We start from the raw sequence: 18139 nt of genomic DNA on the forward strand, positions 1-18139 counted from the left end.
CTTTGTATTTCTACTTTTTCTCCCTCTCTCTCTTTCACACACGCACTTATATCCCTCTCTCACTTTCCTGAGCTGTCATCCAACTCATGACTATTCAGGGCCTGGTCCCCAAACTGTCACTGTTAATCAATCATTAATGACAGGAGGCAAACTCAAACAAACTACTATTAAGACTGACATGAAAAGCGCCAGTCAGGATTTGACAGATCTGACTAGTTTGACATGTCTGACGGTCAGCGGCAGCCAGTGACTGACCACAGAGAGACACAGAGGGAAAACTGCTTGGAGGACTCTAAGAGTCTGTCGTCCCTTTTTGGAAATGGCAGAAAATAAACAGTGTGGGTGGCACAAAGCCTACAGGGGCTCTATGTTTTATTTAATAAGAAAGTTAAACTTAAAAAAAGTCCCAAAAGCGGTGACGCACTCTTGACTCACAGAACTTTGAAGAAGTTTAGTCATGAAGAAGTAAAAAAACCTGAAGGTGTGTGGGCACATTTATTGCCCAAACATGGCACACTGCTTTATTTAAAGGGGACCTATGATGCTTTTCCTTATTTTCAGTCATATATATAATGTTCCAGTGTCAGCTGTTCATATTAAAAATGGCCAGAGTGTCAAATAATGAGGTAAACATATGTAGAAGTAATCTCTGTGAGCAAAAAGCAGCGGCTTCAGATGCCCTGAACGCTCAGTTTCCAACGTTTTTTTCTATTTTCAGCCTGAGCCAACGTCAGCTAATGACAGATTTCTTTATATGGTCATCTGCTCCACGTACAGCACACGAGTTCACTGCTCTGCTCTGCTAACAGTATGGCATTTTTCCATTGTTCTTTTTTCTTTGTTCTTTTGATACGCCTTACGGTTCATGAGTTATGTGAAACTTGTAATATCTGACCACATGGTGGCGCTATTGGTCCCATGTTTTAATGTGTTAAGCATTCCCACATGGGACACCTGTCCATGTAGTATGAATACTTTAGCACTTTTAGTTTTTGAGATACCACCTTGCATTCCTCCATACATTCCTCCCACTTTCTGTCATGGACTTTTTGTGTTTTGGGGTTTTGGTTTTGTTTGTTGCAGATAAGAGATTGTAGTGTTGCTTGGGTATTTGAGTTGTATTCATAATCATTCTGGTGGTTCTATGCAGGTCAGTTTATTATGAAGAGTTTTGTGTTTTCTGGGTTTTGGGTTTTTTGCTGTGCTTGCTTTGCCCATCTACACACCTGCCCTGCATCTAAGCATCGTTAGCCCTGCCCTGCTTTGTGTTTCCCCACACCTGCCCTGTATTATAAATAAACCTTTGAAGAACAATAGTGTGAATGTCTATATTATGAGAACCGCACGGTTCTCATGGCATGCTGAGACCTGTTGGGCCTGCAGTGAAGCCCAAGGGGACTTCCTCAGATGTCTTGTTTTGCCCGATCAACAGTCCCAAACCCCAAGATATTCAGGAAAGCAGCAAATCCGCATATTTGAGAAGCTGAAACCAACACATTTTTTTTCTTAAAAAAATAGTGAAACAATTATATAAAATTAAACATAGTTGCTGATTAATTTTCTTCTGATCAACTTTATCAACCAAACATTGTTGATTATCACATTTTTGACATTTTTACTTGGCCATAAACTAATAAAAAGTTCATATTCATGTGTATGGTACACATCTAGAACTAAAGAGGCCTAAATCACCTGACTCACCAGAAAGCAGCTATTGTATTGGTATGTCATGTAAATAGTTACATTTTGTATTTAAAAAGTCACTTAAGCATTTCATGGTGAAGTCCTTGTTACCTGGAATAATTAGGAAATAGGACTGTAACATGAACTAGAAAATGCATTTCCTGTGGAAAATGCGTGCGAATGCGGACAGCTGAAATTACTCGCAAAGAATTGCTGAAAATGCAGAAATCTGGAATTAATTTTATTTTAATAAGCTGAAAGCTCAAATGCATTTCATTGCACTGTTAAAAAACCTGGAAGCTGAAATGTAAAACTGGCAACATTGGAAGCTGAACTGTATTACCTAAAGAAGCTAAGAGTTGAAATACATTAATAGAAAAGCTGGAAGCTAAACTTTAATACTTTCAAAGATGGAAGTTAGAATAAATTGCCTGAAACGACTGAAAGAACAAATGCTTTGTATTAATATCACCCAGATAAACTGAATGCTTGTCAGCATTCACACTAATTAGTATTCTGCTAATTCAGTGAGGAACATGTTTTATTTCTTGTAAATTCTTTACAATAAAAGTCTGCCATTGTATATTAATTTAAAAGCTTTTAATATAAAGCAGTAAAACAGGAAATGTTGCGTTTGCATCGACGTAACTTAGCATGACTCTGATATGGCTGCCCCTCGGCAGGCTTCTAGAGAGCTGGCCAATCAGAACACAGTGGGCTCATCGGGAGGGGGCCCTTAAAGAGACAGGAGCTAAAACTGCCTGTTAGAGACGGAGGCTGAACTGAGGAGCTGCATAAAGGGCCAGTATAAGATAAATAATGAGTTTTTTGAACTGTGAATCATGCAAAGCTACTCTAGCAGAGTCCAGAAATAAAAATATAGAACTGGAAATGAGCATAATGGGTCCTCTTTTACTCTTCAATTATATTTTCTGTAAATGCAATCTCCATAAACGATTGTCTAACTAATATTTCAAAGCCTTCACCAAACTGCCAAACCAATCTTAGTTACTAACTTTTTACATTTTTATTTTAACTAAATAAATGAAGCATAGCCTGCAAGCTGCTTTAAGCAGTCAACTCAAGTCTGCCGCTACATTCCCATCGCATACTCCTCTCACTGCGTATATCCTACCCCCTTTCAATCATGACAGTTTATTTAAACTTTGAGTGTTCTGTTCTTTCTTTGCAGCATGCCTGCTGCCACACTGCTCACCTGAAATCTATGCTGCCAGTTGCTTCTGCTGCTACTGCTACTGCTGTTGGTACAGGATTATGAGGCTCACTTCCACCCCAGCATCCAACTGTAGGTTCTGAGTTTATGTTTCCCCAGGGGGAAGTTACTATCATCTCTCCCCACTCCACACTGTGCTGAGCTCGGCGCTACTTTGTGGGAAGTCACGAGGTCAGAGCCCTGACACTAAAAATCAACGCTGTACATATTTTATGTTTTTCCTGTCATGCAGTGAAAATCACAACAAAAAAACATGTAAAGATACGGTGATTATTCAATAAGGACACCCGAATACAAAATACTTCCTCTATATCTCCCAAAGAAAAACTACTGCAATTTCACATTGAGCACAGACCAAGAATAACCAAACAAAACTGTTTCATACACCTGTTCTGAGGGTGACATAACTCCAAGTTTTTTTTTTCAGCCGTGGCATTACATCCGGTCGAAGCTTGGCCACAGCTTGGCCATTTGTCCCCATATATTGGCCCTGTATTGCCTCGGACGCACGGAGGCGCTAGATCACTACTAGCATCGATCCTGTCCCTGCATTGACTTGTACAATTTTAAACCAGACGTGCAACTCATTCAGACCCCCCTCCTTCTCTCTCTCTCTCTCTCTCTCTCTCTCTCTCTCTCTCTCTCTCTCTCTCTCTCACACACACACACACGCTCTCTCTCTCCTCGTCTTCGCTTCAGCTGCATGTCGCTCAGTCAGTCAGTCAGTCAGTGGCCCCGGTCCGCTGCGCCTGCGTCTGCCTCAACAGCTCTCCAAAGCCGAGACGCGCCACCGCCGTCGCCAATGCGGGCATGACATACTGGCAGCAGTAGTGGGCTTCCGTCTGCCTTACAAAGGAGGGGAAGAGAAATAAGAGTAGAAGAGAGTGAAGTGACTCATTTCTACCCCTGCCGTGCGTCGAGAAGAGTAGATGAGTCAATGGCAGGGGCACAGCCTGGAGTTCATGCGCTGCAGCTCAAGCCAGTGTCCGTGCCAGAGAGCCTAAGAAAGGGCAACAAATTTATGAAATGGGATGATGTAAGTAATTGCGAGAGAGACCGGCTGTGAATCTTTCTTTTTTCACTGCCGGCTTATTTCTGCACGCTTTATTTGCATTCACATACCACTAGGATGTATTGTATAATCTATAGGCTACTCATGCAACAGTAGCCGATAGATTTAATTGTCAGTGGAGACTACAGTGAATGGGACTGCCTGCCTTTGGCTTGCTGGTTAACGGTTAACATAAAATGCAGCAGCTTTAGTGTCTGCTGACATGTGCTTTGTTTACATATCCCAATGTACAGTACGTGCGCGCGAGTGAGTGCACGCGTGTTTGAGAGTTTTGTGTGTGAGAATGTGCTCATTTAATCAAATTAAACATTTGAACTAAGCTCGCCGCTCCCCCTTCACTGGAAGCGTTTGATCAATTAACTACAATTAATTAGTGTATCGGGGCTCAACGCGCGGTTCATAGTGTAACCACTAAGCAGGAGTTGAATAACGACGGTGTGTTTTGTTTCTACAGTCCGTTATCATTCGCCCGTACTCCTGGCAGTCTAGCTGTAGAGAAATGACCTTGATTAATATTGATTGCACACTGCTGTTTGAGTAGCCGGTGAAAACATACAGTAGTGGCTTTTTAACAAACAGCTATGGCTGCACTGCACCTCCCCTAAATAACAAATGAACACAAACCTCTAATAATCCCGTAGAGACTTAACATAGCTGTTGCATTCAAAGCTGAGTTTAAACTGAGTGACCTTATTACACCTAATTGACGTCTCCATCCTCTGTGTTGCCACCACAGTAGCTCTATAGTCTGACAGGGACTTTCTGTGATATTTGTTTCACATATTTCCGCAACCCATCTCATTTGAATAGCTGCTTGCATTCCTCTGGTTTCGTCATACCTTGATCCATGTGTATTGTGTGAGCATTTGAATATGAGCACTGTCATTCCATCAAACCGCTTGCTCTTTTTCCTTGCTGAAAATGCAGAGAGAAGTCCCCACCTGTAATTGTTGTTAATTATAGTGTTATTGTCTACTGTGAAAGGACAGTAATAAAAATCTCAACTCTCATTTAAGATCAAAATGTACACAAATCTTACATGTAGATCAGTATAGATCAGATTTGTGATGATAAACTGTTTTGTTTGCACTAGTTTTATATGAGTGCCATTTTGAAATATAGTTTTATGAGATCATCAAAGACAGCAGTGAAATGATCTTAATCACTGAGCTCAGGTGATTCAAGCGCAGCACAGATGGCTTTAGTAAATAAGTGTTTGAGGAGTGTGAATTTGGTCAGTACAGGTGGCAGAGATGCATCTTTGCATTCATGTCAGTCTGTCAATCATCAATCTTATATTCAAACAAGAAAACTGAGGTACTTCCTTCACTAGTAATTACCAAGGAGTGTGAACTTCTTTCGGGTCTCTGGTTGGTATGTTGTGAGAAGGGGTGTGAGATGTACGTTTATTTTTCCTAACAGCTGTGTTTGTGTACTGTAGTTTATACATGTGGGCCTATCTACCAAAACCAAATGCCCATCAGGCGTTTCCTGCGAAAAACACACACCCTCCAACACAGACGTACGCACAGATACTTTCTCTGATTCATTTCCCATGCACTCCTTCCTTCCTCTTTCCTCTCTCCGTATCATTCGTGGAAAGAATCACAGAGGAAGACAGGGACAGTCTGAGAGAGAAAAAGCTACGATAAATTTTGAGTGAAAAAGGACTGAATTAAATCAATTTTCATCTTGTCATGGTTTCTGGATGTTGGGTCCACTTCAACCTCTCTTAACAAGACATCTTACAAGCACCTGACAATTCTAATATTTGACTGAGTACAAACTTTAATTTATTGCTTTACTCCGGAAGGGATTTTTGTTAGTTTCAGGGAAAATTACAGACTTCGCCTCACTGCTGAACATTCAGTGGAGACAGAAAGGTGTGCAATTTTATTTACTGTGTCAGGATGGTATACTGCACTGTATGGAGCAACAGCCATGACTTGTCTGAGTTGGTGAAGAGAAGCACCTCAGACTTCAACACACAGCGTTTGGTGGTAGACTGTTGAAAAAGAATAGATAGCAATCAGACAACCTGTCAAAACGTTGGTAAAATCCTGGAAGCTTCAGACCTGTCCGACCTCTCTCACACACCTTGTATTTTAGTCGCTGCCACAGTACTACCACTGTAGCTCATGAAATCCCTGGCTGTAGTTTAAAACATTGCCTGGCAGATTATTATCTGTCAGTCACTTCAAATGGCAGATCTAGCGCCATTGTGTGTCATATTGCTGCTTTCCGTTAAGAGAGAGTGGAGGGCAGGCAGACATCCAAAGCCTCTAGGAAAGGGACCCTTCATCTGAAAGATCATTGACAGAAACTGGCAGGAAATATGTGACAGATGATGGTGGGTCAGCGTAAACCCAGATTTTCGTAAGCTTATGCTTGTATCAGGCATTTTGGTCTGATGTGTATTGAATAAGATATTATCAGGCTCAGCGGGGGATCTTAAAATCCCATAAAAGTAGTAGAATGTGTCATTAGCATACAGAACAGAAATATGCTGAGCTCAAATCTCCTCTCTAACACACCCCCTTAGGTGATGGCTAATGGTACAGACGCTTCACTAAAAATAATGGCAACGTCGCCTGCCTGGGATCGGTTCCCTAAGGGGTTTTTGTACTGTTTTGTAAGTCAGTCACTAATCTCATCTTATTTCAGCAAAAAGAAGGCCGCCGCTGCCTAATGTCTCCCCATTAATGACAAATCCTCAAAATAGTCAATTGACAATAAAAAAAGCATGAGCAGTACCATTCCGAAAGTAGTAATCTCTAAAATCACTCTAAAGTCTAATCAGCAATGTTATTAATACTTGTGTTTTCCTTATATGTGCAGACCCATGGGAAAATCTTTGCTAAGAGTCCATAATGACTTAATGTGTTTGTAGTGGTGGCCATGGAGAGTTAGGACATTAAGAAAGAAGCTGGTGAAAATGACTGCTTTCACATCATTAGGCAGATTCCCAGTGCTCTCAAGCCATCCTCTTTCTTTTTCTCTGACAGCACATACAATCCATCAATCGCCATGATGTGACTTCTTAACTTGGTTTATTGAAAATATAAACAACTTGTCGGTAATTTTATGAAACTCACGATCATTTGATAAAGTCTTCATGGAGTAGCCGATGTCTTCATGAAGGATGGCAGAGAGATTTTCATCTGTAAAAACTGAATTGAAGAAAACCGGGCTGCGGATCGTAACTTGAGTGGAGATCAGAGATTGCGGGGCTGCAGTTGATATGAGACGCTATATCTAAGAACTGCGAACATGAGGCTTTTTTCCTGCCCTCAGGCTGTAAAGCGCTGTGTGCGAGCGTGTGTATGCTGCATGCGTTTAGTGGTATGAGCTGTGTCTTTTGTAATTCAATCAAGCTTGCAAAGATTGTGCAATCATGTGAACACAACCAAAACGATTCCTCTTGAGTCTCTAATAGATTTCACGGGAATGGTGGGTTGCCATAGCAAACGTCACTATAGCAAATGCCTCTGATGTGACAGCTCACCATTTTCAGCATCGAACGAGACACTCATTTACTTTCTGCTCTCTACCCTTTCTTTCTTTCTTTCTTTCCTTCTTTTTTTCTTTCTCTTTTCCATATTTTTCTATGGGTTCATAAATGTGTGGAATTCAGTATTAATCTATCAGGTGTGCCAGGTTCCATAAGCTGTGATTGACTTGTTTAGACAGTATGAAATGATTTCAGAGCACTAATGGTCCTCTACACCCCACACAGACTTTGACTCCTCCACTGTCTACCAGCACCCAGCTCAAACCTTTCATGATACCCTACACTGTGTGTTGCACAAGGTCCCACCCAAATATGACAAGCGTGTAACAGATGCAGACCATTAGCTCTATCTCCCAATGCTGTGATAGGGACATCATTAGAAGCCTTATGAAGACACTTTGAAGATTTTCTTGCTCTGTGCCGCAAATGCAGTTTTCATCTCTCTGATCTCACAGCCATGGCTGATTGAGAAGGACAATATGCTACTGTTCAGCTGAACCACAGCCACTGTGGACACAGAAAAAAAAAGCAAAGGCTCTTTCTTTTTATAGAAGCATCCAATAATATCTGGTGTTGCCATGTATGCCTCAGGGTCAATCTTTGTTTGTGTGTGTGAGGCTTGGAGCTATCTGTGTGTATGTGGGAACTGAGGGAAAGCGTTTGTCTGTTACAAGAGCGGAAAATGGGAACATCAGCTGTGAAACAACCTGCACTTCATGATGGCAGTTGTCTCAAATATGCGCATGCACACACATTCGTGCGCGTGCACACACACACACACACACACACACACACACACACCAAGCTCCTTAGTCATTTGTGGTGATGCCAGGTCATAGTGAGGAAAGTCCTTTACTACCCTAGAAGGAAATTATTATGTGCATGCTCACAACATAAATACCACTTTTGGTGTCATTTCAAATTCTAGTATGCATGTGGGATTACAAGAACTGCGCTTTGATACTGACAAATAAATTAATTGATTTACCCAGAGAATATTCTGCTATACACTCAAAAGCGCTTGTGTAAAAGCACAGATTCAGACAGGCATACACAGACATAAGCAGACACACACATTGACTCCAGATGTCTTTTTCTTTGTTTTCCTCCAGGATTCTACCACAGTGACCCCGGTGACTCTAACTGTCGACCCTAAAGGTTACTTCCTGTATTGGACCGATCAGAACAAGGTGAGACAATGCACATCAACTATTTTGGTCTGGCCAAGCCTTGAAGCTTGCACTTGTAAATTTCACCTGAGACACTGGTTCTCCAGTGGCAGTCCTAATCCATCAACCCTTTGGATACATTCAGATCGACAGTAGCACTACAGCAAAACAACAGGAGTGTGGGTACAAGAAGATTAGAAGATTAAATTTAAACCAGGAAGCTCAAATTTTAAGGCTTATTAAGCAGTGAGACCCACACAGCAGATTTTAGTCCTTCAAGCCCAGATTCAGCAAGAATTGTTTTCCTCTCTCTGTTTTGAAATAGGAAATATCAAATTAGCACAATAGCATGACGTACATGATACAAGGTAGTGCACCTCGATTGTGTGCTTGCACATATGGTTGGCTGCCCCAGTACGTTGCTGGATGCACTGCATTGCACTGCAGTAAATTGTTGCCTCAGTGCCAATCTGAATGTTCTCAGTGAGTAGTAAAGGAAGTAGGAAATAAGTAAGCGTTTTTATGCCCTCACAGAGATATAAGGAGCTCCACAGTACTTTCTGTTTTGTTGCTGTCTATAGTCAAAATGAAAATCTATCCTATAAAAAATCCTATATAAAATCTAGCCTTTTTTTTTGGCATGAACAGGTGTCAGCAGAAGGTATTGTGTGCACCTGCAGGCACAGAATTGAAAAAATGGAATGGACACATTAACATGCTGTATACATTAACGTTTTGGGTCATGATGTGGGTCAGCTGTCACAGAATCGATTTCTATAGTTGGAATTGTGTTTACAGGGAATGTTACAGTGCTGCAGGGTTGGAAAGCTGATATATCACCACAGTAAAGGCATCGTTTGCTCACTCATTTCACAGACAGTTGCTTGAACTATCCGACTTTGTCATGTACCGTCATTGCATGATCCAGTACTCATTACCATGGCAACCCCATTAGAATTCTATGACAGCCGTGTTACGCGTTTCAGTTGTAATAATTATCATAGTACACCTAGGATTAGAAAAGGTTTGGAAGCTGTCTGGGAAACATTTAAGCTTTTGGAAACAGCGTCCGGAACTGTGTTGCTTTCAGACTACTTTCTGGATCACTCTGTCGTGTATCTTTGATTTGCTTTTTTTTTTTTTTTTTTCTTTACAAGGCATGTTGCTTAAGGACACTGACCCATCTTTTATTCATAATCTAAGTGCTCCACCAGGAGGCAAGGTCCTTCCTATCCATTTTGACTGAAGCCAGTGAAAGAGCAGCGTTGGAAAAGGGACAGAAATCTGAACTGCTGCACCTGCAGTGCTTAACTTGACACCTGTGAGAATATTCCATAGCACATTGTGTGTTTTCTCCTCCCCAGTTATGGCAAAGACTTCAGTAATAACCAGGAACAAGATTGTGAAATTTAAGATACTAGATGCTATCAGATGCAGTAACCTTATCAAGCACGTGACTCATTTTAACCTTGAAAGCATGTAATTGGCACAGGCTACTACAGTTTTGTCAAGTTGTTATATGCTCTGTCTTTTTGGTAGTTACATAAAACTATATATAACTACAAGTTTGCCTATCCAGTTTCTATATTCTCAACGGGCTTAACGTGTTCCTGCTCTATTTGTGTGTATATCTGTATCAGCAACGGCAGTCAGAGGTAGACTAATTAATAGCTACCATTGATTTTATGTTTGCCTAGATGAGGGTATTTCACTGCAGCCTCACTAAAGCATAGACAGGAGTGCTGAGCATGACTTTACCTCTATACACACACGCACTTCCATACATAAATAAGCACACACACACATCATTTATGAGTGTAGCGCTACTCCTGTTAGGTCATTGAGGAAGGATCCTATTATGTTTAAATTACAATAATACATTATATGTAGAAAAAGAGGGATGCCTTCAGGGCGTATGTTCTGTTCTGCCGAACAATCAATGAGGAAAGACTTCTCATTCTGGAAAGAGAGAATATATGTATATCTGTGGTCAGAGATAACAAGCACTGAGTGTGATTCTCCACTAAGAGAATTGAGAGAGGCTCTTTGGCATCAATTTGTCATTATTTCCTGTGCCTCTGTCATAAGGCGAGGATTTTGAATGATGAGGCTTTTGTGTATGTGTGTGTGTTTCCGTGTGTGGGTGTCTGTTCTGTCTCCCAGCATTGAGCGCAGTCCTGCTGCACGCATAATAACTCAAATTGATATCTAGCACAGCCCGAATGAAACTCTATTAGGGCATAAAGAAAGGCACCCGCTATACTCCTGGATGCCATTGTGAACACAAAACCGTGTCTGTGTATGTGTGTTCATAAAGATGTCATGTCTCATGTTTTCCCTCACGTTTATTCATGATCGTTTTGCGCATCTGTTCAACAGGCCAATTTAAACAAGCTACAATGCTCTGTCCAGTTTTCAAGTGTGTTTGTTAGAGACACAGCCTGATGGCCTGCAGAGTAAAAGCATTCCTCAGATTCTTCAGAAGCACAGCAGAACTGTACTCAGTGTGCCTACTGCGCTCACTTTCAAACACACATTGTCACTGATGGCTACAGCTTTTAGTATTTACTGTATTTTCAGTGCTGTTATTTACTGGAGGCCTGAAACAGGACACGTTTAAAGCTAATGAAGAGTTATTATGCATTTGAAATGCGTGTTTTCCTTGAAAAGTTTGATCAAAGGAAACTTTTATTATGAGCTTATTTGATCAACACGTTAAATTAACTTTGTTTAATCTGTATCCAAACAGAAGTTGTGGTTTTACAGGGAGTTATGTGGATGTTTACCCCTGTTTCAAGTCTTTATGCTAAACTATGTTAATAATCTGCTGGCTGTAGCTTCTGAGATCGGTATCAGTCTTCCCATCTAACTAGATGTCGAAACTATTCCTTTAAGGACATTAATAGTGTGTGTAAACAGTATCTTGGCACGTGTGAGACACTGAGACAGAGAGAGGGGATGAGCAATACATGAACTGTGCTGCTAATCCCAAAGTTTTTCTTTCCTAACTAGTCATGGTTTCTTCTATTATAATCTATCCACACGTGGATTTCAGCCATGTTTTAAGGTCAAAAAGGCAAAGTTTAGTTTTGACAGCAGCAGAAACTCACATGTCACATCTGTTTAGGTGAGATGTTCTGTGCCTTTTCTTTCTGGCTAGCTTTTAAGTTGATGACTCAAAGCTTAGGGATTCCTTTAGTTTCATCTTGATACCTTTGTTGTAGTCACAGTAAGTCATGCTGACAAAACTTCAAAAATACAGTATTCTGTGCAGGTGTTGTCAAAACTGCAGTAAAATACTTTTATTGTTTCTTGATTGATTCTGTCGAGGTAATGGAGGTGACTTAACGATGGCGGCAGCTCAGGAGATGAGCTTAGACACCTTGGATCCAGAGATAAGCTTAATTAAATTTTTCGCTTGCCTGCCTTCACTGGTGGACAGTTGCAAAACAGGAGCTTAAACAATGCTACTCTTGTTGAAGGTAGTTAATCTAGTCTGCTATAGTTGAAGTGTATTGTACAATCTCTCAAATTTTCTGCTGTCCAAACAGGTGCAAACTATGTGGATTCTAATATGACGTGAGCTCAGATCCGCAATATCATCAAACAGAACCGGAATATATTACACAGTGATCCATCCTTGCAGAAATTGTTCCCTGGACCTCCTACTTTTGTCTCTAGAAGGGCTCCCACCCTACAAGATAAGCTGCTCCACAGCCATCTATCGCCAAAGACTTCTTGGCTTCACAAACCTATGGGCAACTTCCCCTGTGGCAATTGTTTCCATTGCATCAATATTTCTAAAATGGACAGATTTGTGGATGTGTTTACCAATAAGACATAGGAAATAAATCACTTCGCCAGCACTTCCTTTCTGGTATATCGCCTCGAATGCCCTTGTGGACTTCTCTATGTGGGGAGAATAAAAAGGAGATTTAAAGACAGACTTGGGGGGAGCATAAAACTGCTATTCTCGCAAAAAAATCCAAACTATCCTATGGCTGTTCATTACAATCAAGTGGGACATGGGAGCCCCCCTTCTTTGAAAGCGGTTGCCCTTGAAGTCATACCTAAACATATAAGAGGTTGCAATAGACTAAGAAAACTCCTTCAATGAGAAACATTTTAGATTGTCACACTAAATGCCACTAAGTCTCCAGGATTGAATGATGAGGTAGACTTTCTGTGGCTTTCTATGTGCTTATACTATCACCAGTAGTTAGAAGCTATTGTGAAATTTTTAATATTAATTAATCTATTAAACATTATGTTCATCTAATGATCATTGACTATGATCAATTCATATTTATAATGCTTTTATACTTTAATATTTTACTGCCACTCACTTGAGCATAATGTAATATTCTTCGATCTGGCAAATTTGAATATGCTTGTTCATCCCTTATACATGCCAACTTTGCAATAGACTTTATCACCTGCTTTAATTATTTGGCCATTCTGCAGGGATCAGATAACTAATTGTTAAACTGATATTTGTCTATCTACAAATGTTGTTTTCTTGTATATATTTATTTCTCCATTGAAATGACTAAATGTAAATCACTTTTTGTTGTTGTGCCTTATTGTAGATTCACATTTTTCGGGCATGTATGCATGTATGGGGCCCATGCTATTGTTTTAGTGCCCTCTATTAGTGAAGACTTAGAGTCGATACGTGTTGGTCTGCTTGGTTGCCTAGAAGCTTGAAGAATAAATTCACAATATTATTTCACCTGAAGACGGAGTGCCTTAGTTTTTTTCCATGTTTGAATGCACCACTTAAAAAAAACAAAGCAAGCAAGACTTCCTGGATCTCGTTTTTTTGTACTTTTACCTGCCCCACTAAAGAGCACCTGTCGTATGAGCCATCAGAAGCATCCCACACTTCCTTCTCTCACTGTAAAATAATGTCAGCTGTGTCTGCATTTCTGCAAGGGCTGTATTTTTAAACAGGGTGCTGCTATGTAAACTCCTGCAGTCATAAGTCTCCCATGTTTGTATGTGTGAGTGCATTTGGCCAGCTCTTCCTGTTTCTGCATGCTCTCTCCTTCACCTTGAAAGCTCCACTGTAATGAATGCGCACACATACACACACACACACACACACACACACACACACACACACACACAATGTACAAACACTTTCACAGACAGAGAATGAATATAATAATGATGGTGACCTATGACAACATCAGTAACAATAACATCAGTAATGTAAATGAATACCATGCAGTGACCTTATGTCAACACATTTCCACCCTACGTTAGAAATACATTTACAATAGTGTCATAAATATTGGTGGAAAGTCACTATATCTCCCATCACTGTAAATCACCAAAAGTTAGTTTCAGTTCAACTGTTGTCAGGTTTCCTATTCTATTAAATGAAAGCCTTCTATGTTTAAAAGACAAACAGGTGAGGTGCTTTCCCATATTCGAGGAAAAGAATACTACACTTAATGACAGGGAACTTAAATATTTTTTTAGGTTCCTGATTCAAAGTTTTAACATAACACTTCCTTTTGGAATGATTACAACAATTCTGCATCAGTGACTGTGAAATGGGTAATTATGTAGCGTCTGTTTAAGATCCAGCGTGTGAGGATTTAGTGGCATCTAGCGGTGAGGCTGCAGATTGCAACCAATTGATTACTCCTCCTCTGCCCCTCCCCCTCCAAGCATGTAGGAAAACCTACGGTGGCCATTAAACTCGCAAAAATGTGAAATGTTTGGTTTGTCCGTCCTGGGCTACTGTAAAAACGGTGCAACATGGTGGCCTTCGTGGACGGGGGTCTGCTCCCTACGTAGATATAAAGGGCTCATTCGGTAACGAAAACGCAACGATTAATATTTTCTTGGGATCGTATACTAATTAAAATATACTTGTGAATATTATATTCCATTTCTGCCAAGTCCATTCTGCTAGATGCCATTAAATTCTACACACTGGACCTTTTAATTGTATTGGTGACTGGCAAATTTGTACAGCTTCTATTTTTAGAGTGTGGTTGTTGTCATGATGGTTCTGCTCACAATAGCTTTGCTTAGAAACAAGGCAGAAATGGCCTTTAAAATCATCACAAGTATATCTCTGAGTTACTTGACTTGATCCATTATTGCAGTGACATACAGCAAGTCACAAAGTTACCGTTTCCACTCGCCACTATGGTTTACTACTTTACATATCACAGTCACAGTGCCATGGTTACCATGAAATCAGCCTGAGGTATTTAGAGCCAGCTCATTTGACCACATTTACATGTATGCTATGCTTCAAGAAACAAACTCATATAAATGCAGCATACCAGCGTACAACCTAAAACACCCATTCACACACACACACACACTCACATAGCCACACACATTCCTGTAATGTCCAACCAGGAACAGGTGCTTCTTTAGGAGGTTAAAAATAATTTTTGCTCCTGTTGGTTGAGCCTGTTTTGAAGGGGAGGAGCTATGCAACACTGAGAGGTGGACTGACTCAGTCAAATTAACAGTCTTTTGGTTTAGTTGCCATGGTTGCCATGCAACAGCACACACCTTGGAAATGTCACGTTCTCTTTCGGCCCCCGCTCATATTCTGAAGAATGTTGCCACTTTGAAACTGATATCATTGTTTCCTTGTATGCATGCATATGACTGTGTGTGGTTGTGCATTTGTGTGTGTTCTCCAAGGCAGGCTGTGGTTATGAGAAAAGGTTAAATGCTTTCTCTTGGGAGATTTATGTTTTAGCAGTGTGCCAATTTTCAGGACATTGACTGGACAAGCACTCAGCATATGGCATTGAATGATGTTCAGGGTTGAAAAACAGTTCACCCCACAACGAGACTCACACAATTGCCAGCGGGTGTGTGTGGGACATTTCTGAATGAGCCTTGAATTGACCTAAACTCAAGCATGAATAAAGCAGTTTTATTTTTATGTTAAACCTAATACACATCTGATGCACGAACACAAACACACACCCTCTTCTCTCCGCTCTGTCATAGCAGAGTTCACACATCTGTTTCCCCCAACACAGCAATTTTCTGTGATTACCAAGGCTGCTGCTCCTCCACCTCCGTCAGCACTATATGGGAGTGAGAGAGAAGGCATAAATCTGTAGCCAGTCTACTGAAAGTGAATTGTGACCTCTGCCAGCCTCTTATAGGCTGGCACACCGAGGCCCTATTTCATCTGTAACACCGGAGAGAAACACACAGAAAAAGAAAAGGAAAAAAAGAAGAAATAGGAAGAGGATGAGGACGATCACGATGAAGAAAGTGACTTTTGTCATGTCCCCTTTTGTTATCTGTGGTATGGTATCAGTTCATTTACTTAATGAGTCTCTTTCGTGGTAAATGATTTAGGCTGGTGTTTGATTATGATTGGCTTTTAGCAGATTTGGACCTTTGCTCATGTAAATTTATCATGCCATTGTTAAAAATGGACAGTTTTGTAGCCGGCCAACCTAACATGTGTGACTTAGCAATAATGAGGGGTATTGACACTTTGTTACTAGTAAGCATTGAAGATATATGTCTAAAAATCCATAAAATTACATAATTTGTACTGTATTTGTACTCTAATCACATGTACTTGCATTTCGCAGTCTTGTTACATTTTAACAGATCTGCCTTTCCAGTTGGGTTGTATCCAAATTATGTGCAGAATTCAGGTCACAAAGGGAGTTTGATGACCTCTGATGGGTGCTGGCTCAAATGTCTAATTTTCCTGGCATGATCAAGTGATAAAAATTAGTTTCCGATCACAAGTGTAAAGGCAATCATAGTTAATGTAGCATGACCAGTAATAGAAAAAAGGCTGTTCTTAACAGTTTTAACATTGCTTTACTTGATGAGAGATTATACTTGTTAAGTGACTGACACACACACACAGTACTGCCTGTTTGTCATTTTGATCGATTACTTATATGTGCTGAAATCAACTTATCTTGTATAATTATTATATTATATTGTATATTGCCACATGAAACATTGTATTGTGTATTGTCAAAAAAGATTTGAATAGGCAAAATTATAATCACTCTCACACAGGATTGTTTCCTGAAATGCTGAGATCTGCTGTAGGCTAGGTTCTTTGTCAGTGTTGTGCTTCATAAAACATGACTTTTGGCTAATTCTTTCTCATGAAAGCAGAGATAAATCTTTCCAAATAGGGTAAAATTGCTTAGTTAAGATATTCAGTCATTACCATTACTGGTAGTGAGAGGGTTAGACATTGCTGTCAACACTGAATGGTTACAGCTCCCAGCAAAAGGTCAGAGCAGACAGTTATTGATATCGGCCATAGATGTCTCTGTACAGTAGTTTTATAGACTTTATTTATTGGTTTTCAGGCGCTGGACTAAAACTGTTGTCCTCATTGTCACTGCAGCGCTTAAATATTATGACAGTTAGGCAGGCCACTCCATGCCATGTTGTTTGGGAACAGCAAATGTTCCTACAGTGAAATGTAAAACAAGGATTGCTTATTTTCATCTTGCAGTTTTTATTAGGTGACATGAACTACAGTTTGACACAGGGCACCCATCCTAAAATAGGAGAATGTAAACTGTTGACCTGTCTTTTTTTGTAGGGGTGAAGTGTAACATGGAAACGGTGGTCTTTGTATGTGTGGCACTGTAGAGTGAATAGTTCTTTGTCAGAGATGAGAGTCAAAAGCAGAAAAAGAAGAGTGTTAAAAGAAGAAAAGCACTGCCAAACTCTTTTGGATTAGCAGTTCCTGGGTGAATTCAGAAGGCTTTGTTTGTGCTTGAGTTAGCTCTGTTTTACTCCTTGAATTCAGATTAGGACTTATTTTCCACTGCTTTGTAGGGATGGGAACTGAAAACCAGTTCCAAATTAGAACCAAATCCAAAATGCCGAGAACCAGGCACCCATTAATAAATTTGAATTTCGGTTCTGCTTATCAGTTCCTAAACACAGTAACCCTTTATTTTTGCAAACAAAGGTTACATATCTGCGAGGATGTGGCTATCTGCCAGGACCTATCTATGTCATGCATCAACGCAACAGTGTGTTGATTTGTTTAGATACGAGCATGCATGGCAAACGTCACAACAATAGTGAAAGATGGACTCCGCTAAGCACTCAAAAGTGTGGCTTCACTTTATTCAAGAAAATGACAAGGCAAAGTGCAATGCAGTTAATAAGTTGTAAGTCAGGTTGCACATCAAATTTGACCAAACATTTAAGGAAACTCACCGTCGATCTGGAAGAATGTCAGTGTTTGATGTCTTGCGGTCTCCTAGCCAGAGTGTGTCACCAGCCAGTGCTAGCACCTCGATAGGACCTCCAGTAGAGTCATGGATACCTAGCTACGACACAACGTGTATGCATGTACTGTATTCCTGTTGTCATTAAGCTGTCGCTTTTCTTTTCTCGACTTTTTCTTGTTGCTCAGTAACATACAGGAACTCCTCAGCTGCATCCAGACTGAAAACAGTTCTGTGTAAAACATTACA

At 40.4% G+C, this 18139-nt stretch overlaps 1 protein-coding gene across 2 annotated transcripts in view; it reads left to right on the forward strand.

Moving 5' to 3' along the window:
* The first annotated feature begins 3286 nt into the window (after nucleotides 1-3286).
* LOC121882298 (1-phosphatidylinositol 4,5-bisphosphate phosphodiesterase beta-1) overlaps nucleotides 3287-18139 on the forward strand; it is a 111909-nt gene continuing 97056 nt past the window's right edge. The window contains exons 1-2 of one of the 2 annotated variants that reach the window (XM_042390444.1): nucleotides 3287-3953; nucleotides 8613-8690. In XM_042390444.1, coding sequence (XP_042246378.1) covers nucleotides 3855-3953; nucleotides 8613-8690 — 177 coding nt within the window. In that variant the 5' untranslated portion in view covers nucleotides 3287-3854. The remainder of the gene's footprint in view (nucleotides 3954-8612; nucleotides 8691-18139) is intronic. The other variant, XM_042390443.1, reaches the window with a different exon arrangement.

This window comes from Thunnus maccoyii, chromosome 17 (assembly GCF_910596095.1).
Source record: "Thunnus maccoyii chromosome 17, fThuMac1.1, whole genome shotgun sequence".
Lineage (NCBI taxonomy): Eukaryota > Metazoa > Chordata > Actinopteri > Scombriformes > Scombridae > Thunnus > Thunnus maccoyii.